This window comes from Takifugu rubripes, chromosome 6 (assembly GCF_901000725.2).
Source record: "Takifugu rubripes chromosome 6, fTakRub1.2, whole genome shotgun sequence".
NCBI lineage: Eukaryota > Metazoa > Chordata > Actinopteri > Tetraodontiformes > Tetraodontidae > Takifugu > Takifugu rubripes.
Window position 1 is genome coordinate 11391687 of NC_042290.1, and position 20749 is coordinate 11412435.

General features: G+C 52.2%; 1 protein-coding gene across 1 annotated transcript; it reads right to left on the reverse strand.

Moving 5' to 3' along the window:
• Nucleotides 1-4932: 4932 nt before the first annotated feature.
• Nucleotides 4933-20123, reverse strand: nnt (nicotinamide nucleotide transhydrogenase). The gene is made up of 21 exons (XM_003965584.3): nt 20025-20123; nt 18740-18941; nt 17450-17897; nt 17291-17378; nt 17123-17211; nt 16495-16682; nt 16290-16423; nt 16023-16214; nt 15099-15252; nt 14289-14450; nt 13136-13246; nt 11583-11728; nt 11173-11368; nt 10688-10921; nt 10450-10610; nt 9497-9676; nt 9138-9297; nt 7770-7851; nt 7202-7320; nt 6682-6797; nt 4933-6606 (listed from the first exon to the last, which is right to left on the reverse strand). Exons 2-21 carry the CDS (start codon nt 18891-18893, stop codon nt 6454-6456), a joined length of 3267 nt encoding a protein of 1088 aa, XP_003965633.1. The 5' UTR covers nt 18894-18941; nt 20025-20123; the 3' UTR covers nt 4933-6453.
• Between the last annotated feature and the right edge of the window lie 626 nt (nt 20124-20749).

Here is a 20749-nt window from a genome sequence, read left to right on the forward strand (position 1 = left end):
TTAAAAATAAACTTTTATCCCTTCATCTCACATCTCCAACAGATGAAGAACCTCCCACACACACACACACACACACACCCACACACACAGCCTCCTGATATTCCACATTGTGGTGCGTTCTCTTGGCAGGCTAGCAGAGCTGCTGCCGTGTGTGGGCCAGGCTGCACAAACACATCAGAGTTTCACAAATAAATCCCCAAACATTTATGACCATCCTCCAGGCTGACTCATCACGTCGTCCCACTAACGAGGGCTTCCCTGCTCCTCTCCCGTTTATTCCTCCTTTTCTATTTATTCTGCCCGAGCATTCCTCCGCCTTCGGTGTTGTCAACGTCGCCTTTTGTCACAGGTCAACCCTGACGTATCTTTCCGTGGTTGAAGATCTCTTTAGAGACCAGATGTCAGATTTAAACCACTACATCTCCCTGGATGAGCCTACTGCTAGCTGTTTTCATTAGCCGTATCTTCCATTTTTTACAAGGCTCTTTGCTTTAAAAGCAGGCACATCTCGTAAATGCCACGACGCGTTACCTCGGAGCTGACAGACGGTCTTTGTCACGTGTTCCTTCATCTTTAGTGGCACGGAACATCCATTGTCTGTCCCTCACGCAAACACGAAACACCCGTAACCACTTCAGAGAAATGCGGCTAATGTGAAGATGTGGGCAGACCATCAACAATAAAGTCATTCATGTTTCCTTCAACATCCTGAGATGATTCCGGGTTTTGTCACCATGTTTTTCCTCTGCTGTTCGTCTCCATTGATTGTTTTCTACTCGGACAGTTAGCAGGCAGCTAGCGGTCGTGCAGCTAACACGAGGGAAGCTGTTGTGTTTCCAAAGCAGCGTCAACCACCGCGCCCTGTGAGACCGGAGGATCAAACGTTGATCCCTGAATGAGCCACCATACAGATGGGAAGTCCTCAAAGCAGCCAAGACGTGTGGAAAACAGCGCTGATGCAGGCGGTGGAACACCTGTATGCACGCACCATCAGCCATCACTCAGGAGTTTCTCCGAATGAGGAGAAAAGAGGAGCAACGGGATCTAAACGGGGTTCAACAGCTGATACCCGTCGCCTGGTGAGGCTCTCACAATCATCCCTTTCTGCTTTGTTCTTTCAGCCTTTGAGTCACCGCAGACGGGGGTCGACCCACAAACCGGCGGGGCAGAAAACGTGTCGGCGCACACTTACATCATCGCCGAGCGGATAGCCTTTCATCTGCCACCTCACGCTTCGCCGGCGCCGATGCTTGAGCCCTCATTGCTTTAGATTCTGTTTTGATTATCTTCAGAAGTAACGACTGAAGCGCAGAAACACGGGGACTCCTCCTCAATGGGGGGTCAGCAAGTCACCTGATAAGAGCTAATGTATCTGTGTGGATAAAGGAGTGATGACAACTGGTGAAACTCTGGACGGCCTGTGTACCATCCGTCTTTCTCACCCCCCCCCCCCCCAAAAAAAGGGTAATCGGCATCTCAGCTAACCGGTAATTCAGACCTGTATGGATTTTCTTTTCCAACATCAAAGCCAACAAAGCACTTCTTTATTAGCATGATCCGGGCTTTTCCTGCATCCCACGTCCATACGATGCTCCGTCTGCATTTCCGACAACTATCCCTTTGCCGCAACACAATAACAAACTCATGCTAAGTGGTCCAGGAAGATGTTTCAATAAACATTTTGTTTTCCCAAAATTTATGATGCCTCCGATCCACTGACACGTACGCACAAACATACGGATGCTGCGCATGATTCAACTTCCTGAAGGAAAAACCCATTTGGCTACTTACCGCTACATTAACTAGTTCCCCCACTCAAGCATCCTTCAGCCCCTAAAGGAGGAGGAGAAGCAGCTGGACTATAAAAGCTGCTTGAAAGAGCAGAACTGCTGCCCGTGTTTACGTTAGCGGCCGTGAGCGGCCGTCAAACCCCACCGTAAAGAGAGCGACCGCGCTGCTCGCCGGCCAGGTTAGTGCGTCCACATTAATCTCAGGTCGGTCGCAGTCAAAACAACTTCAGAGGAGGCAGAAGCTGCACGTGTGTGTGTGTGTGTGTGTGTGTGTGTGTGTGTGTGTGTGTGTGGGTGGTTGGGGGGCTTTTAACATACAGCTCAGTAGGACTTCCTATGAAAGGAGACTCTCAGGCTGCTGGAGATGATCTGGATTAAATCCTTTTTTTCCAGCTCTAAACTCAACATTAATGAATCATCACAAGCTCACACATCCTAATGAGACGCTGTAACCATGGCAACAGTGCTGTCTCAATCTAGGTCACTTTAACAAAAGGGATTCCTTTGGCATTGAAGGGGGATGCTGGTCAACGTCGAGTAATCCATCTGAAAAAGGCACCAAAGGATCAACAAGTCCAGCTCAAACAACTTCTGATCCCTCATGGGGAACACCTGAAGGTGCCCCCCCCCGCCCCCCCGAACTCTGACTCCAGCTCTTCTGCTGCCGCAAGCTTCAGTTCAGATACGTTAACATCCATCATCCACCATCTTGATATCATCTCAGGCCTCAAAGCCTCTGCAGGTTCTGGTGAAGCCCTGGCCTCTGCTCGGAGCCGAGCAGGTCGCTCCTTTCAACCGGTCTCTACAAATTCATCGTCCACCTGCGATCCAGCAGGCGGGTCATCTGTAACAGTCAGCCTCCATCTGCTGCCACTCTGGTTTCAATCACTGCTCAACTTGGATTCCTCAGGATGCCAAAGACTGATCCAAGGCTCCTCCAGATGATGTCCACCAACCGTGGTGGTGGTCTAGGCCGACATCCTTAAAGCAACCACATTTCAACAAAGCAGCAGGGCTTCAACGATGCCACCACTTCATTTCAGAATTCCAAACCATAAAAGAATTCAAACCTTTTGGATATTTACCGATAAACCAACAGATCACAGATTACCTTGAATGACCTCTAACGACTTCAAAACCAAGTATTGTAGGAAATCTTTTCCAAGTGGAACCAGGAACTGTATATTGGCATCTGCCGCGTGCTGGTAACATCTGCGTGCCCGTTTAATGCTTCTGCCTTTGTTTCTCAGTTTCAGTCGAAGCAAGGAACAACAAAGCACGTTGCACATCAAAGAACAGCAACAACAAAGGGAGCAGCACGGCTTTAGCACCATTTAGCAACATGTAGCAGCGACTCACTCAGGGGAAGTGAAGGATGGTCGTCGGTCTGAATGTGGCCGCAGGCGTCCCGGAAGTCTGAAAAGGTGCGCAGACGCACCTGAGGTCAGCCGATCCCGCGTGGTTGTGGGAAGAGTTTGTCTCGAAGAAACCGCAAAATCTTTCAGTCCCAATGTGATAAATCCGACATCTAGGATTAGCGTAACCGCTAAATTAGCAATTTACGGCGCCGTTTCACAGCTCGCTTATTAATATAGCCGTTTCGCTTTAATGACGCCAGGTGTGAATGACTTTAATAAAAAGCGACATTATGAGACTCGAGTTTATTTTCAATCCAGTTAATTAAATGGTGCGTTTGGGGTCAACTGTGAAGACTTCTTCCTATTGCTGATAAAACTGCTCTGTTCATTTTTTTTTCCAGTTTAAAAGAGAAACGTCATCGTGTGAAGATGAACCGCTCACACGCACATGCGTGCGTTGTCTTATCAAACTCATCATCATCATCATCATCATCATCAAAGGCGTTCTCATATCAAACCACCGAATTAAATGTCAAATTAAATTTCAATGGCTGCATCGCCAGGGCGCGGCCATGGTGGCTGCCCCACAGCATTGTGGGTAAATGACCCGGCACAAACACGCACTGGAGTTGCAACTATCCAGATGTGCAATTAATCAGTACAATAAAAACACAAACTGGATAGATAAGAAAGATTATTCCAACCTTTAAAGTGCGGCAGGTAGGTGACGCAATCTCTGCATCTCACCTGTGCACCGGGGGTGACACCCCCACCCTACTCCCCCCCCCCCCCCCCCCCCCCCAGATGTGCAGCCTGATAACAGCCCGTCTGAGTGCTACTTGTTACAGAAAGAATCCGCCCTCATCGCGCACACATGCGATCTCCGTCCTCATAAATCTATCTCCCCCATCTCTGTGGGCACCTCTCCCCCTCTAAGTGCCTCCATCCCCCCACCTTGAATGGCAATCAGGTGCCGCTTATGGGCGAAAAATGTCGCACAAACTGTTTGCGTTTCAGTCATTATCGCGACCCTCATGGTGGAATCATGCGATCCGATCCGGCCGTGCGGGTTCCGAGAGTAAAAACGGGTCCACAATCACTTACTAGGCGATTTTAAAACGGTGATTTATCAGGTTTAATACCACTTAATGTCATTAAAGGGTTTTTTCTTTATTCGAGTATAAATAATAAACCAGTTCCCGCTTTTTTTTGCCCCCCGCCCACGTGATCGCGCGCATTTTCCCGCTCGCAGAACTTTGACGAGGCTTCCTGAACATTAGGGAAAATCAAATGAGGGGATGAAGGCAGCAGATGGAGACCTCGGGATGCTTACTCATCCTCCTGGATTGACTTTTATTTTATAATCTACATGTGTTGGAGATTCTGCCGTAATAGTTTGTATATACCGCCGTTCTGTACACAAGAGCCCATTCCCATCTGTCTCTCCTCACAGGAAGATCCTCTTCGAGGTTTTCTCACATAAATTGGTTGCGATTTCCAATTTCAGCCTGTATACATAAGAACCCAGCGATGGGGCGACAGCTCCAAGCGTTTATATCCACCTCCCCGCGTAAGAGCAGCGCTGCGCCCTCGCCTTCATCCAGGTAATTGCTGCAAATATTTGTGTTTTCTTAGAAAAAGAAAAAAAACCCGAGCAGGTAACTTGACCATCAAAGCTGCGGTAGACCCGAGGGAAAAGCTCGAAGATCAGCTTGTTTATTGGCCGGGAATCCGATCGCACCTCCAAAGAGTCGGACGGGGATGGAATGACAGCCCGGGGCAGCTTCTTGTGTAAATACAGGTTTATTAGGGATGAAAATGTTCCATGATAAACAAGGCGGAAGGAAAGAGACATTCACAGTAACACTTCATTTCCCAACATGGTACATCGTACATGTTCTTACCCTGCACAACAGAAAAAAAAGGGCACCGGGGGTCATTTTGGCTATGGCGAAGAATTATTCCCATCTTTATTTTGATCAATAGTTTACACAGAGAAACTCGGCAAATTCATCTATTTGTGGCTAAACGGTTATTTATCCAAACGACATCTGCAGAACACGGTAAACTAGCAGCACGCTGAGGTCTGACGGTTCGGGAATCAGAAGTGAACACACACACGCACACACAAAACAGGCAACTGGTCACATCAAGGTGTGTGGATGGAAAATATCTGGTCCGTTTACACATCCTCTGGAAGTCGGGTGCAGATCCCATGGAAAGTTTCTGGTGGTTTGGGGCAGAGGTAGGACAGTTTTCAGTGTATCAGGTCCCAGGATGAAGAACTTACAGTACTGGCCGAGACGTTTAAGACAAACACCGTCGTTCTGCCGGTGGTGGAAACTTCTGACGTTAAACTATCAATCTGGATGGGGGGGGGGGGGGGGGTTGAGTTGAAACAATTCTAGAGGGTAAAAGAACGATTCAGCTGGAGCGGGCACCTCCAGAGCACTAACGAGGACACACGAGTGGATCAGCCGCACTCGCTTACATAAAAAAAACACAGAGGAACTGTAAAATCCAGCTGCCGGCTGTTCTATCATATCAGAACCACTCGGGATGATGGGAAACACCTGGAGCGAGAGCAGCTCCGACTGCGTGTGCACTCGGCAGGACAGATGTGGTCCCCTGGAATAAAGAGCTCAGAGCCGTTCTGTTTATTGCATTAAAGGCTTGATCGATGAGGTTCCAGTGGATTTTATCTGGGTTTGGACCCGCGCGTAATGGAGTCGAGGCTAAAGCGGGGGTCACTCGAGTGTAGCGAAGGAGAGGAGGTACAAAAGGCAGACAGCCGGGTTCCAATGACGGGTTTGTGCATTTCTACAAAAACTCTCCGACTGAAAGACGTTTACAAAAGGGCTTTTTACAGCGGGGGGGAGGGCGTGGCACATGAAAGAACATCAAAGGCGGAGCAGAGAACAAAAGGAAGAACAGTTCTTCAAAAGAACCTTAGCTCACTGTGCGGTTCACCTGGTTCGAACGCCCAGTTTGGTTGCACTTAATTCACAACTATTTACTAAAAGTCTCCTCTAATCTTTAAGTATCTACATTTGTGATTGTTGCTGAAGGTTAATATTTAAAATCAAACCCGAAAAAATCTGTGGACTAAAAAACTACTGTTTTGTTGCTCCTAATGCACACGTGTGTCTTATTACAATTTCTCTTATTCAAAGAAGATAAAAGGAGTTGCCTTCTGGGGGGGGGGGGCGTCTGGGCTCAGACGATTTAATGCTGAAGCGTGTTTGGGAAACCTGGACCACAGGTCTTAACCCTCCAGGTGCTCCACGCCGGGTCAGGGAGGTCCTTCACTGCTGGACCAGGCCCTCTCGGACCCTGGCCTGCAGGGCGTCACAGGTCTTCTTCGCGTCTCCTAGCAACATTGCGGTGTTGGGCTTGTAGAAGATGGGGTTGTCGACGGCGGCGTATCCCACGCCCAGCGAACGTTTCATCACCACCACCTGGAGGGCGAGAGCAGACGTTGGGAGGCGTTCTCTGGGAACAGCCCTCCCCTTCCCACCCAGCGGACGCCTCACCTGCTTGGACTTCCACACCTCCAGCACAGGCATGCCAGCGATGATGGAGTTGGGGTCTTCCTGCGCGGCCGAGTTCACGGTATCATTGGCGCCGATCACCAGGGTCAGGTCCGTCTCTGGTCGTTAGCGTCGGGAGAAGAAGCTCGTTAGTTAGCGGACATTCCAACAGCACGGAAACGTGAACGTTGCACCGCGGAGACCAGAGATGAGACGGAAGAAGGTCCGTCGTGTGGACGAATGTGTGAAATGACCGCAGCGCCCGGGTTTATCACAACAGAGCGGGAAAAATTAGGTTTCCGCAACAAGTGTTTTCCATATTTCTGGAATAAACAGAGGAATGTTTGAAGGTTCAAAGCACCAAGTGGTTCGCGCCGTCTCCTCTGTTTAATCTGAACTGTGAGAAGTGTGAAGATGACAAATCTCTAAGCGAACTGTCTCCTGAGTCCAAACACTGCTGGTGCTGATCTGTGGTCGGAATAAACCAGTCCAGAAACCCCCCCCCCCAACAACTGCATCTTACCAGGGAAGTCTTCATTGATCTCCTCCATCTCCAGGACGATGTCGTAGGGAACGCCGGCCTCAGCCAGCAGCACGTTGAGCTGACCCGGCATGCGACCCGCCACGGGGTGAATTCCAAACCTGGAAAAACCAAAGTGGAGTCAGAACCTCAGCTCTCTTCCACAGCTGCTTACAACAGAACCTCTGAACCCGAGACGGCTTCATCCTAGAGGTCGGTCCTTGCTCTTTAACCACCGGCCTCTCTGCAGACTTATTTTCCCACCAGTTGCAGAGTTGGGATCCAGTCTGCAGACGGCCCGGCGGTTCTGGGAGCCATTAGCAGCTGTAGCTGCAGACCCGGATCGTCAGTTTCAGCCCTCCGTGTGATCCCACATGATCAGGAGGACAGTGGGGAGACTAAAAGCTTCCTATGTGGGGCTCTTTAAACTGTTAATAGTGTCTGGTTCATTAAGGCCGAGGAAGAGTGCAGGATGGGGGGGTCTGACCACCCACCTTCCTCTAATCAAGCACAAATACTTTAAGTAGCAGCAGCTGCAGCAGCAGGTTCCACTGGGACTGGCTCTCTTTACCTGACATCCTTCCCAGCCTCCGTCAGCATCTTCACCAGCTCGGCGATGGGGTACTGGGCCTTGGCGGCGCAGAGTCCGTAACCTGGGAGACAACAGACGGCGAGAAGGTTCAGAGGCGGTCAGGCTCCGCGTCTCCGCGGGAGCTCAGATCCACTTTCACAGCCCGTCAGAGGCGATTAAACGCTCCGTTCTGCGCCAGCAAAACGACAAGACACTTTAAAAAGACTCGGGTGGGTCAGAAACGCGGCCAAACATGGCTCATAAAAAAGTTACATATTTTTCCCGTGGAAGCCAACAGGCCAGAACTTCTCCAGATGAGCATTCCTGAACGCTGCTCCAACCTTCCCAGCGGTATCTTCCCGGAAAATCAGGTGCCTCTTTCAAAGGCTGGCACGCCAGGCCGCCGGGGTCTCCCGCTCAATAACGCTGCTGCGCGGCATCACAAACACGCTCCGCGCTCCAGCGGTGTTTACGAGTCTTGTCACAACAAACCGCCGCGTTCCGACGCTCCGATTCAAGCCGACGGCGTATCAGATTCAAAACAACAGAAAGGAGCGGCGAATCCCTTCCCTCCGCACCCGCACACGTCTCTCTAAGCCTCTCCGGAGTTTTCCCCGATAAGATCAAGCCCACTCGTAGCTGGAGGGAAGTCGGGGAGATTATCGGCCGTTAGCGCGGACGTCAGTCAGGAAAAGTGGCCGTGACGGCCCCAATTAGGGAGAAAGTCCAAAATGAAAACAAAAGGGCAGAAAAAAGTAAACGTGGGATCAGTCACTCGGGCTTTTTCCAGCTCTGATGGGCGTACTGAAGTTTTCCAGTTTTCCCTATTTCATTCCAATAAAGTGAGGATAAAGAAGGAAGTTTCGTGCACATGTTCGCAACACTGTGACGGCAACCAGCAGTTTGCAGGCTGGACGCCTTCAGTCCCACGTGAGCGGGAACGCCGACGGAGCGCCGGCCAGCCCGGTCCGGGAGACGGCCGAGGAGCGTCGCCACGGTCCCGGTGGGAGGGGTGGACGTGCTTAGGTGAGAGAAAAGCGCCGAACTGGAACAAAGGTGGGAGCCTCGGCTCCAGCCGCCGACGCTGAACACACTGTTTGAAGTGTCAACAAAAAGCCAGCATGTTCCCATTCCACCTCATTTTCCCCCGACCTTGCATATATACCACGCGCTGCCGAACGTCGAGTTACCAGAGCGGCGACCACACAGAAACCCGTGCGGAGAGTGTGTGGCCGCTCCACCGCGACCTGTCAATTATCCCAGCCAAGCGGTGACGTAGCGCAGGTCAAGAAGAGGTTAAATAAACAGAACACACACTCCGCTAATGCTGCAGGAAAATAAAAATGTGTGTGTGTGTGTGTGTGTTACCTGGAGTGATGATTATGTTCTGGGCCTCTTTAATCATGTCCACGGTCTGATCCACGTTGACCTCTGTGTGTGTGCCTGTGATCTCCATTGGCTTTCCTGTGCCGGTGGATGACGTGCCGTAACCTCCCAGGATCACGTTAGCTAGCGAGCGGTTCATGGCCTGGAGCGCAGACAGTGAGAGATCATTTGGATTTCCTTTTCCTGTCGTTGCTTGTGCTTTCACCCCTCTTTGATTGTGTCCAGCAGAGCAAATCAGCAGAATTGTGGGAGCCGCTCGTGTGAGACCTCAGCCAGACGGGCCGGAGTTAAGGTAACGTTAGAGTCCCTCCTGGTGGCCAGGAGAGGAACAGCACACTCACCACACACATGATGTAGGACAGGATGGCTCCAGAGGAGCCGATGAGCGCTCCGACGATGGTCAGCAGGTTGTTGTTGAGCAGGAAGCCCTCGGCGCACAGGGCCCAGCCCGAGTAACTGTTGAGCACGGTGATCACCACCGGCATATCAGCGCCCCCGATGGCTGCGGTCAGCGTGACGCCCTGGAGGAGGAGGACAGAGGGCTTGAATAAAGTGGACGCGAGGCTGCGTATACAAGCGCTACCTCCTGGATTCAACACCAAAGCCAACCGACAGCAGTGATCAAATCAAAAAGAACTCGTTCTCCAGCTTCCCTGGCGCTTTCCCAGTCGGATCCTCTCATTATCGGACGCTCCATCATCCGTACAGTTCCAGTTTTATCGGGCGCCAACTGCATCGGGCGCCTGGCGCGCGTCAGCGCCTCATCATTTCAGCGTTTCGTTGGGTTTGTTGGGTTCGTTGGGAGGCGCCGGTACATCACAGCACGCTGCTGATTACAGACTCACTGAAGCCGTTTCAGGACAAATCAGAACCACCTTTGAGCGGCGGCCGGTTTTCCGACAGAGAACGCGCCGCTTTTTATTACCCAGACGCACCCGACGGAGGGTTTCCTGCTGGGTTTCAGAGCCCTCGCTGTGACCGAGACGCGAAAGAACCGATCCTTCCGGATTTAAACACGCCTAGATTTATCTGTCATATTTTCCGCCGGTTCCTCGGGAAAGGACTTTCGCGTTGCCCGGCAACAGTGTCCCGATGTGAAACACGTTCGCCCCAGTCGTACCTGACTCAAACTTTTCCTTCAGATTTATTGAGGAAATCTTATATCACGCCTTCGTCCAGCCTGTCACTTTTTCCCCTCCTGACTCATCGGTAACGTCGCCTTCCTGAACCGTTTGAACGCCATCGTTCTGTCTGTGAGCGTGGAGGAAAAGTTCAACGTGAAGACAGTGCGCACCATGACGGCAGACAGAGCCGAGACGGAGCCCAGGCAGGTCAGGCCTGTGGTGTAGCTGGGGTCCAGCATGTAGGGAATCATCCCACCCACGCTGGCGGCCATGAGGCTGGCGTTGAGAGCGTGGCGAGCGGGGAGCATGAGGGGGGCGCTGTTCAGCATGCCTGCGGGCGCAGAGGCGGAGGTCAGGTGGGTTGACGGGGACCCTCGCGGGTAAAGCGGGACCGCGGCGGCGGGTTACCTTGCAGTTTGCCGTACGCCACCAGAGAGCCGCTGAAGGTGATGCCGCCGATGTAGGTGCCCAGGTACGCCACGATCTTGGTGAGGTTGGCCGCGGGGTCGGTGGCAAAGTGGGGGTACTCCACCATGTACTCGGCCACGCAGGTGAGCACGGCGGCCAGGCCCACCAGGCTGTGGAAGGCAGCCACCAGCTGAGGCAAGTCGGTGATCTGGATCCTCTTAGCGATGGTCAGGCCTGGAGAGGGAGACAGGCGGGGAATAAATAAAGCTCCGTGTCCTTGAAGGACCCACACAAACAGCCAGCAAATCACAAGCACGTGCACGCACGTACGGGGTGAATGCTGGGAAACGGGTCTGTCTGAGCAGCCAGGTGTTGCTAATGAGGCCTGTTTGGAGGGGTTCCATGTTTGTGAGTGGGTTTGGGCTGTGTGCATGTGTGGTGCAGAGGGGAGCCGTGTCTGCGGACGCGCCACCACCAACACTCGCCTGCAGTGCCGCCGACGGCCATGGCGGCGCTCATCTGAGCCAGCAGCTCTGGGCTGGGCTTCAGGGCGCCCAGAGTGGCGGCCACACCCCCGACCACTCCGATCATTCCCAGAGCGTTACCCAGGCGGGCGGTTTTCTGGTTGGAGAGGCCCGCCAAGGCACCGACGCAGCACAAACCCGAGCCCAAGTACATCATCTGGAGAGAGAAAGGGAAGCGTAAGAAAAGAGGGCGAGCGGTTTGCTCGCAGGGTCCTGAGCAACATCTGGGCAAACACAGGGCGGCTTTGGATCCGGATTAGCTGACTTTTCTACAGCCGCTGCCTGTTCTGCATCGCTATGGCTACGGGGGAGAACTCAGCAACGCTCGGGGGGGAAACCGCAGATCTGCTCCTGCGGAGGCCGCCGCCCACCTGCTCGATGTTGTATCCAGCCTGCAGCGCCGCGCCGTAGCCCCCCACGAACACGCCGGCAGGGAGCAGGTACAGGTAGTTGTACTCCGGAGGGTCGGTGGGACGCTTGAACATGTCCAACATCTTCTGAGTGACCAGGAAACCACCTGGAGAGAGGCGGGGAAAATAAATACACCTGTGTTTACAGTGGCCCCAAATCAGGCGAGCGAAGGCATTTTTAGCAAATCTAATAATAGGAGAGATTTATGTTTGAGAGGGGAAAAACTGACTGTGGCGCTCAGCGAAACACGTGCCGCTCCAGTCCAATAAAAGGAGGCTGCAGCTTGGACGCCGGTTACAGCCCATTCGCACATCTATACGTCATGTTTGGAGTGAAACTCGCCCCTCTGAATCAATGATGAAGACTCTGACTAAATACATCAAACCTGAGTTACGTGAATAAAAACAGCAGTGCGAGGCCTTCAGGCCGACGCCTGTAGGACATGAATCCGGGCTAATTTGAGATACTTTAGGGTCCATGTTAGCAACAGCTCCAAACCCTCAGAGTCACGTTAAAACTTTAACAAGTCGACTTGGTGTCAGTGTAAATATTTCTACAAGAAAACCTCAAAAGTGTCAAAGCAGAAGGGAGCAGCTCGCATTACTGCGACACTCTGGTAGGACTGTACCCATGTGACACACACACACACACACACACACACACACACAGACACACACACACGGGTGAATCAGAGGCTAGCACCTGTTTCTTTCCAGCTTGTGTAATTTTAGTCTCAGACTGGTAAAACACGTAATAACCATAACAATAATAACGATCTGGTTGCTAATGCTACAAACCAATCTGAGTCAATATATTAACATGGAGGAATTTTCATGTCCTTTCCCTCCTTTTTGTTTTTATTGCACACATATTAAGTCTAAAACTCACAACAGAAGCCAACAAAAGCGCTGACAGCCTGTTCTCTTCGCTCCCCTGCAGCTCAACGCTCGTGTGTTGATGTGACCCCGCGGTCCTTCTGCCCTCTAGTGGCCGGTTGCGGGATAACCTAGAAACCCTTCCTCTTCCACAAACACAGTCCTGATTTTTTCAGGCACTTTTTGTCTTAGAACATAAGTTTGTCTCGTCCTGCAGATTTCGAGATGTTGCCTAATTTCATGAATTATTGCCTCTGCGTGGTGGCGGAAGGTCTCACATTAAAACCCTCCCTGTCTGACTGCGAGCTAATAGGTGAAATTAAAGTAAACTCACGGCTCCGTCCTGGTGGAACACTATTTCCCAGGACAATTAAGAGAGTGATGAGAACTTTAATGACTCTGGGAACACTTTATCATTAGAATGGGAATTATTATTAGCAGGAATGAGTGTGTGTGTGTGTGTGTGTGTGTGTGTGTGGTCCAGGTCGCAGCCAAACACTGGTATGAGCTGAAGGGCATGACGGTGCAGCTGTGAGACTTGTCTTATTTCAGAATGCTTCGCTCTTCATCCCTGGCTGCTGTTTTACTGGCCGACGCTTGCTGTAACTGGCAGCGATGGCCGTGTGCAGGTGTCTCACCAGCTATGTTGACGGAGGAGATGAAGGCAGCCAGCACAGCCAGGGTCTCAGCGGTACACGTCGGGGAGTAGCCGCCTCCCATCAGGGACAGACCACCCACAGCCGTCAGACCTACAAATGAGAGTTTTAGCATTTTTCAGCGCAGGTACAATTAAATATATTTCCCCTGTGTGGCTCCATAAGATCTGAGGCTCAGGGAGAATGGAGGATTAGCAAACCTTGATAACAGCCATCCTGGCTTACAGGCAGTAAATATCTGATACTCTGGGAGTCTTGTTCGTTGTGTTGTGCAGACGTTAGGTTGCCTAGCAACAGGACGGCACATTTGACCTTCATTTCAGGAGTGACGGCTGAACAGGGAGGCCAAGATTCCCAACAAGTGCCGCTTCACACACGGGTTGGACGAGCGTCACGCGCCGTTAAGGCATCCCGACATTTGCGTTTCGGCAGCGAAAGGTCGCAGGATATGAGGCCATCGTCTACGGCGCTCGGGACGACCCGCCACCGGCTGCGTCGCCTCCGGTCAAACCATAAATTCCAGTATGATTCCCTAACGTCTCCGTGATTTTGTGCCTTTATGACAGCTGACGCAACGACATTTCTGCCGGTCTCGTTTCCATAACTGCAGTCGGTCAGAAATCAAAACAAAGCTGTGACAAATGTGGGAGGAAAATACCCAAACGGAGAAGAAGAAGAGCGATGATGATGATGATGGCGGCATAACCCAGAGACGGAGAGGGCCGGGGACGCCGCCGCCAGGACCAGGACGTGAGAACGTGGCCGAGGTGAACGCAGTTAAGTTTTAAAAGGAAGTGAAAACTTTCCGTCCGAGATTTTGCGGCGAGCTCGGGGTGTGTGGCGCAGCGGCGAAGGAGCAAAGGCCTCCCCAGCTGCTCAAAGATCACCGCCGGCGCGTTACTTCCTCCTCTGGCGAGGGTCTCGGCGGTGATCAAAGCCGTGAGAACACACAAGAGCAATTAGCCAGCTCACCTCTTAACCCGCCTGCGTTAGGAGCCCAACGACAACGAGGACACGGCCTCTCGAGGCTCGACGAGCCCTCGGCTGACCTGCGACCTCTTTGATCCTCCCACCGCAGCTTTGTTCTGTGCAGTTAATTCTCCATTTCCGCAGGTTTGAGGGGGAGAAAACTGACCTGAGATGGCGTTGGTGACCGACATGAGGGGCGAGTGCAGAGCGGGGGTGACCCCCCACACCGTGTGGTAGCCCACGATCCCGGCCAGGCCGAAGGTGGTGACGATCTGGGTGAAGGCGGCGTTGGGAGCGGCGAGACCCAGACCCAGCAGGGTGGCGATGCCTGAGAGGAAGAGCGAGATTCTGTCAGTCACTGTGGACCAGAGGTTATCAAGGTTTTCAGTTGGCGCTCGTCTCATCTTCTAACTTCCTCTTTCAGAAAACGAACCCAAATTTCAGTGCTCATTTTTCCCTGACTTGTGAAATTTAACACAATCAGAAGAACAGACAAAGACATTTGCATTAAGAAGGCGCCTCAATGGCCCGGTTTGGCCACCCAGGTTGCGACTTCCTGTTTTGGGAGCAAACAGGTTTCAGGTTGGTGAGACTGGTTGTCAGAAGCCTGAGTTTGGTTAAAATGCAGATATTTAAACTGAGCAGAAGGACCAGGAGCAGCTGTGTGGTGGTGTTAAGTAGGAAACTACCGCTGCCCCTCAACAATGTGTGAAGCGCATTAAGTGCATGTGGTGCGCTCACACGCAGCGCCCGGTGGCACCATGGGAACCGCCCGCTGCAGCAGCACTTCAAACGCGCGCTCAGCGTGACACCGCTTTTACAATTACAACTTCCTGACGCTAACGGGGCGTCGGTGTGTGTCACCTCTCGCCTCTTGTCAGGATTATTAACCTGCCCTTCACCTCAGAGCAACGCTCAGCAGCACCGCTGGGTGCTGGCGTTGTCACGCTGGGGGAAACCTTCAGGGAAATCTGACCTCCAGTGTAGGCGCCAGCAGTGGTGAAGGTCGCCCGGAACGGGGACACCTGGGCCGCCTTCTCCTTCTCCAGTTCTTGGACGCTCTTGGTCTTCGGAGGTGCTGCGACAGGCACGTTGTTGGGCGGGGGAGCGGGGAACAGGTTCTTTCCATTCTGGAGGGGAAGAGAATGGCATGATGGGAAAGGAAGGAAAACGGGGGTGAAAGATAAACAAAACCGAATTAATCTTTCCTAAACATCATATTAACAGTTCTGTTTTCACTTTGGCTCGCTTCACGTGGAATGAAGCATCGGTGGAGAGTGATGGAAATGAGGATAAATGTGAGCTGCCTCAGAAATATCAAATGAGGCTCATTTGGACCCGATCGGATCTCGGCTTTCGTTCCCGGATCCCGCTGCCTGATGGTGAAGAGCTGCAGCGTGAAACATTAGACTCTCCCGTCAAAAGCATCGGAACATCAAAGCAGGAGGAAACAAACGAGCAGCTGGTGCTGAAAACGATATCTGGATCATTTATGTTTCGTTTTGACGTGAGATCATAATTGGGACCAGAAAAAGGTCAAGTTACACCCTCAGAGGTTTGTTGGACAGATGATGCCAAAATCCTGCCTCAAAATATTACATTTATGAAAATGAACTGTACAAATCAAGTTTTTCAAGGCAATAAATGTTTTAAATTTCCTGTGTCACGTCATGAATAATGAAGACACACTGCGATGGCGCCTGCATGCTGCCATCTAGCGGCTGTAATGGGGAACTACAGTGATGCGCCTGCATGCTGCCCTCTAGCGGCCGTAATGGGGAGCTACAGTGATGCGCCTGCATGCTGCCCTCTAGCGGCTGTAATGGGGAACTGCGGGTGACGTCAACAGGTGCCGCGCAGATGTGTTTGATGGGATGCAGACAACTTTAATGTCTCTTACATGCATGACAACAGATCCTCTGACAACGTGGTCCATGGTCCCGTAGTCAAACACGTCCTTGACGTCGATGAAGAAGTTCTCCTTGTCGGGACTGATGGCCCGCATCAGCTTGGTGATGTTGTTGGAGTACAGCGTGCTGGACTGCGTGGGCAGGCGGCTGGGGAGGTCCGTGTAGCCGATGTGCGTCACTCCCTGCAACACAAACGGGAGCGTGATGATGCTGCCGCGGCAGACGGGCGGGGGCGAGGACACGGCGTCCGGACCGACCTGGTACACCGACAGCTCCCCGGGGACGGTGGTCTCGATGTTGCCTCCGGCCTCGGCAGCCAGGTCCACCACCACGGAGCCGTCTTTCATGCTCTCCACCATCTGCTTGGTGATGAGGATGGGCGCACGCTTGCCTGCGCAGGGACAATGCAAAGGTCAGCTCGGCCGGGCCCGGGTCACGGACCAACCTGGATCTGTGGGGTACCGGGGATGAGAGCGGTGCTGATGATGATGTCCACGTCCTGGCACTGCTTGGCGAACAGCTTCATCTCTGCTTCGATGAACTCCTTCGACATCACCTTGGCGTAGCCCCCCTGACCTTCTCCCGACTCTCTGATGTCCACTTCCAGCGGCTCCGCCCCCAAAGACTTGAACTGCTCCAGAGCTGCGGCCCTGGAGGGGGGGGGAGGATTCGGGATACATCCCAAAGGAACGCCGTTAAAAACCTTTGATTTGGAATAAAAGTCTTTCTCCAAAGAGTCAAAGTGGAAATCAATGAAAGCAAAATGCCGGAGAATGTTGGATTATTAAGAACATCTGGGAAAGAAGGTTCTGACTGGAAAACTGCTCGTGCTCAGCGTGCACGTCTGGGCCCCAGGGAGGAAACAGGATGATCGACCACAGACAGGCGATAGAATCACAGACGGATCGATCGCTCAATCTGTCTGTCCGTCCGTCAGCCTGCCTACCTGTCTCCCTACCTGCCTACCTGTCTCCCTACCTGTCTGCCTACCTGTCTCCCTACCTGCCTGCGTGCCTACCTGTCTCCCTGCCTGCCTGCCTGTCTGTCGGCCCCCACTAACGACTCCTCCAGATCTCCTTGTGTAACACACCTGGTGTCGAAGCCTCTGACGATGGCGCCCATGGACCTGGCGGAGCCAGCGGCCGCCAACCCGGCCACGCCGCCGCCGATGATCAGAACCTGCACATAAACACAGCGGCGTTAAACAAGCGCACGCTTGAGTTCACGCCTCACGACTGACGCCGCCGCGCCGACTCACCTTCGCCGGCGGCACTTTCCCCGCCGCCGTGATCTGGCCAGTGAAGAAGCGGCCGAAGCTGTTGGCCGCCAGCACGACGGCTTTGTACCTGCGAGGACGGGCAGAGCGCGGCACGTTAGGAGGGGCGCCCACCGCCAGGGGCGGAGCTTTCATACGCACCCGGCGATGTTGGCCATGGAGCTGAGCGCGTCGTAACCCTGGGCGATGGTGACGCGGGGCACCTGGTCCATCGCCAGGACGGTGGCCTTCTTCTGAGACAGCATGTCCATCAGCTCCGGGTTCTGAGCCGGGTAGATGAAGCTGATCAAGGTGGACGCGTCCTTCAACATGTCCACCTCGTGGACGCCCAGGGCGGGGTTGAAGGCGGGGGCGCGCACCTTCACCACCACGTCAGAGCCAAACACATCCTTCATGTCTCTGATGGCGGCGCCGGCCTGAGAGTAATGCTCGTCGGGGAACTTGGACGGCTCTCCAGCTCCGGACTCCACGATCACGTTGAAGCCCTGCTTGACCAGGGCCTGGACGCCAGCGGGGGAAATCGCCACGCGGCGTTCGTTCTGTAGAATCTCTTTGGGGACCCCGACTGTGAGCTGTTTGTACGGAACGCCTGTGGAGGACGGAGAGGAGCTAGCTTAGATTCGAGTTTCGGTGTTTGAACACGAAGAAGCAGTTTTATTCGTCATCGTGTGGACTCAAACTCCACCAGGAGTTCTTCCTTTCAGGTTCTTTCCCCTTAACTCTGCTGCTCTCTTAAAAGGTTAAATAGTCCATCAGAGAAAGTCCAACGACAGTCCGCTGTGGGAACGGCAATAAGACTTAAGGCATCTGTGAGGAAGCCTCCAGAGATCAGACACAGGTGACTAACATCTGGAATCACTGATGCAGATGTGACTCATTTAGATTTAAAAGGCAAAAATGTGATATGACACGAACGCTGGCAGGAATCAACCGTTTGGCGCCCCCTGTTGGCTTAAAAAGTACCTGAACGCCTTTACATAAATAACAGTTTTGCCTTTTAATTGTTGTTTTTCAAAAGGAAAATGAAGCAGTTCAACAAAACACAGGACAGAGAGATGCGTCGTGCACCACAGAGGTCACAGCAGGGTCGCGGAACCTGACATCTGTGTGTCCGGAACAGCTGTTGCCTTCAGGCGACCCGTGGGGACGTCGCCTTCGCTGACGGGCCACATCAGCTCACACATCCAGCACGCTCAGACGTGGAGCACCTGCAACCGGCTGGCGCTAGTTTTCACAGCAAACAGGCAGCTCTGTATCAGGGCTGCGGGGGGCAAAAGCTCTGACCTCGGGCATTAAAGCTACTAAAGGGGCTTTAAGAGAGCTCCGAAATGTCACCAACAAAAGAAATTTCATTTATACAGAGAGGTTCTTGAAGACGAATCCTCTAAAAACACGTAAAAACGAGGCGAGCGAGTCTTGATTCCCTCTTACCTGGGGAGGCACACCTGCCCAGAGCCTGGTGGGTCCTGAAGAAGCGAAGGCCCGAGGATCTGACGGCGCGGTTGCTCTGCAGCTTCGCGCAGGCGGCGCCGCTGAACAGCGTCCCCGAGCAGCCGACCGCCACCACACGCAGGAGGCTCGCCATGATGCACACACGTCCAACACACACACCAGGAGACAGGCAGCACCCCTCCTGGTCAGGGAGCAGAGAGGCGGGTGAGGGGGGGGGCAGTCATCACACTTCACAGCACATCGACCCTCCCTCTACTCTGAACCTGACACACACACACGGACACACACTTCCCCTGCATCGTCCCGTGTACTTGGATCCAAAACACATTATTCTGTTTCCATCTAACAAACACGAGCGTTTAAATATAAGCACGAGAACACACACTTCAAATTGTAGTTCACTGAATTACGAAACACCGTGTTTGCTTTAGAGGGAGATAATGGGACCGGAGTGAACTGGGACGGGATACTGGTGTGGTGGGGTCCAGACTGGAAGAATCCACCGCGCCACCAGACTCTCTTAGGTTTTAAAAAGTAAACCATTATCTCATTAATTGTTAAAACGGTCAACGAAACTGATGGTGCAATGATAAAAAAGAGCTGATAACTGAAGCTGGAATGTTTTCAAACGGTCACATTATCAGCACAATACTTTGGCTGTTATTTTATGACATCCATGCAACACGTGTCCGAGCACCAGAACTCATGTTGCGTTCAGGATCAGGGAACCAGAGTGTCACGTCAGCAATAATAAAAAAATAAAAAAGTTGCATAAAACATGTCATTTCAGTGTTGCATATAGAGTTTATAGCACCGCAAGCAAATGATTTGTCTTTATTTAGAGAAGACAAAGACGATGTCCTAAAAAGTGTAACGATCGTTTAATAACAGTGGCATAAATATATGATATTTTAATATATGGCGGCCATTGAAACAACCGTCATTCATAAAGAGAATCGTCATAAAAATAAAGGCAATGCTTTAAATACCCAGTTCCTGGCGTTAATTATGTGCATTTTCAACTATGTGAGCAGCTTTGTCCATTTATTTTCTGCCTTGTTGCTCCACTGTAAACATAAATGCTAAATGCTAACGCGGGCTAGCTCGCTGGCTAGCTGGTCGTTAGCATGCGTCTGTTCCGTGCAAATCAACGTGGCGCACATTTGAGGGGAAACGCTCCTGTACACGCACGGAGTCACAAAGCGACGTCGGTGCACGCAGGACAGAGACAACAGGAAAGTTATCAGCGCATAACACGACTGACCTTTGCTAGCAGTCCGGCTCTGTGCGGCACAGGTGAACCCTGACCCGGAAGGAGTCCGGAGGGCGGCCGGCGCGCGGATGGTACTGGACCAGAGAGACACGCGCGTGTGCGTGTGAGGAGCAGATGTTTCCACAAGTCGCTCTTGATGTTCACGACGATGTGTTTAAACAAATGGACGTTATAAAGATTTATGCGTAAAACAGGTTTATTGGAGGGGAAAAGGTGCCTAAAAGGATGAGACGCTGTTTGTGTCCACCAGGGGGCGGCATTTTATCTCCCACACAGAAACTCTCACAATTAAATGTTATAACATGTATTTCTCTTGAACTGGATTAGATTTGTCACACTAATAACATGTCAGCAGGTGACCAAAGCAGCATTTTCTGTACTTTGCGTGTTTATTTTGTGGCTGACGTGGCACCTGTCGGCCTGTCCCGTGGAACATGGAGCCACTTCCTGGTAAATCTCGGACATTTGCATTTGCACAGAACCAAACAATCTCTTCTTTGTCCCTTACTGCTCCCGTGCAGCGGCAGCTTTTATTTGTAGCGCCACACTTTACCCCTCGCGGCCACTCTCATCATCTGCTGTCCTTCCACGGCTGGAACGCATCAGGGCGCTGCTGGTTCTCATTTTACACCATAAAACAGCTTCGCTAATTAACTTTCCTTGTTGCTCCTCCCATCAGCTCCACTGCGGTTGAGTGAAAATCCTTTTAAGTGCCA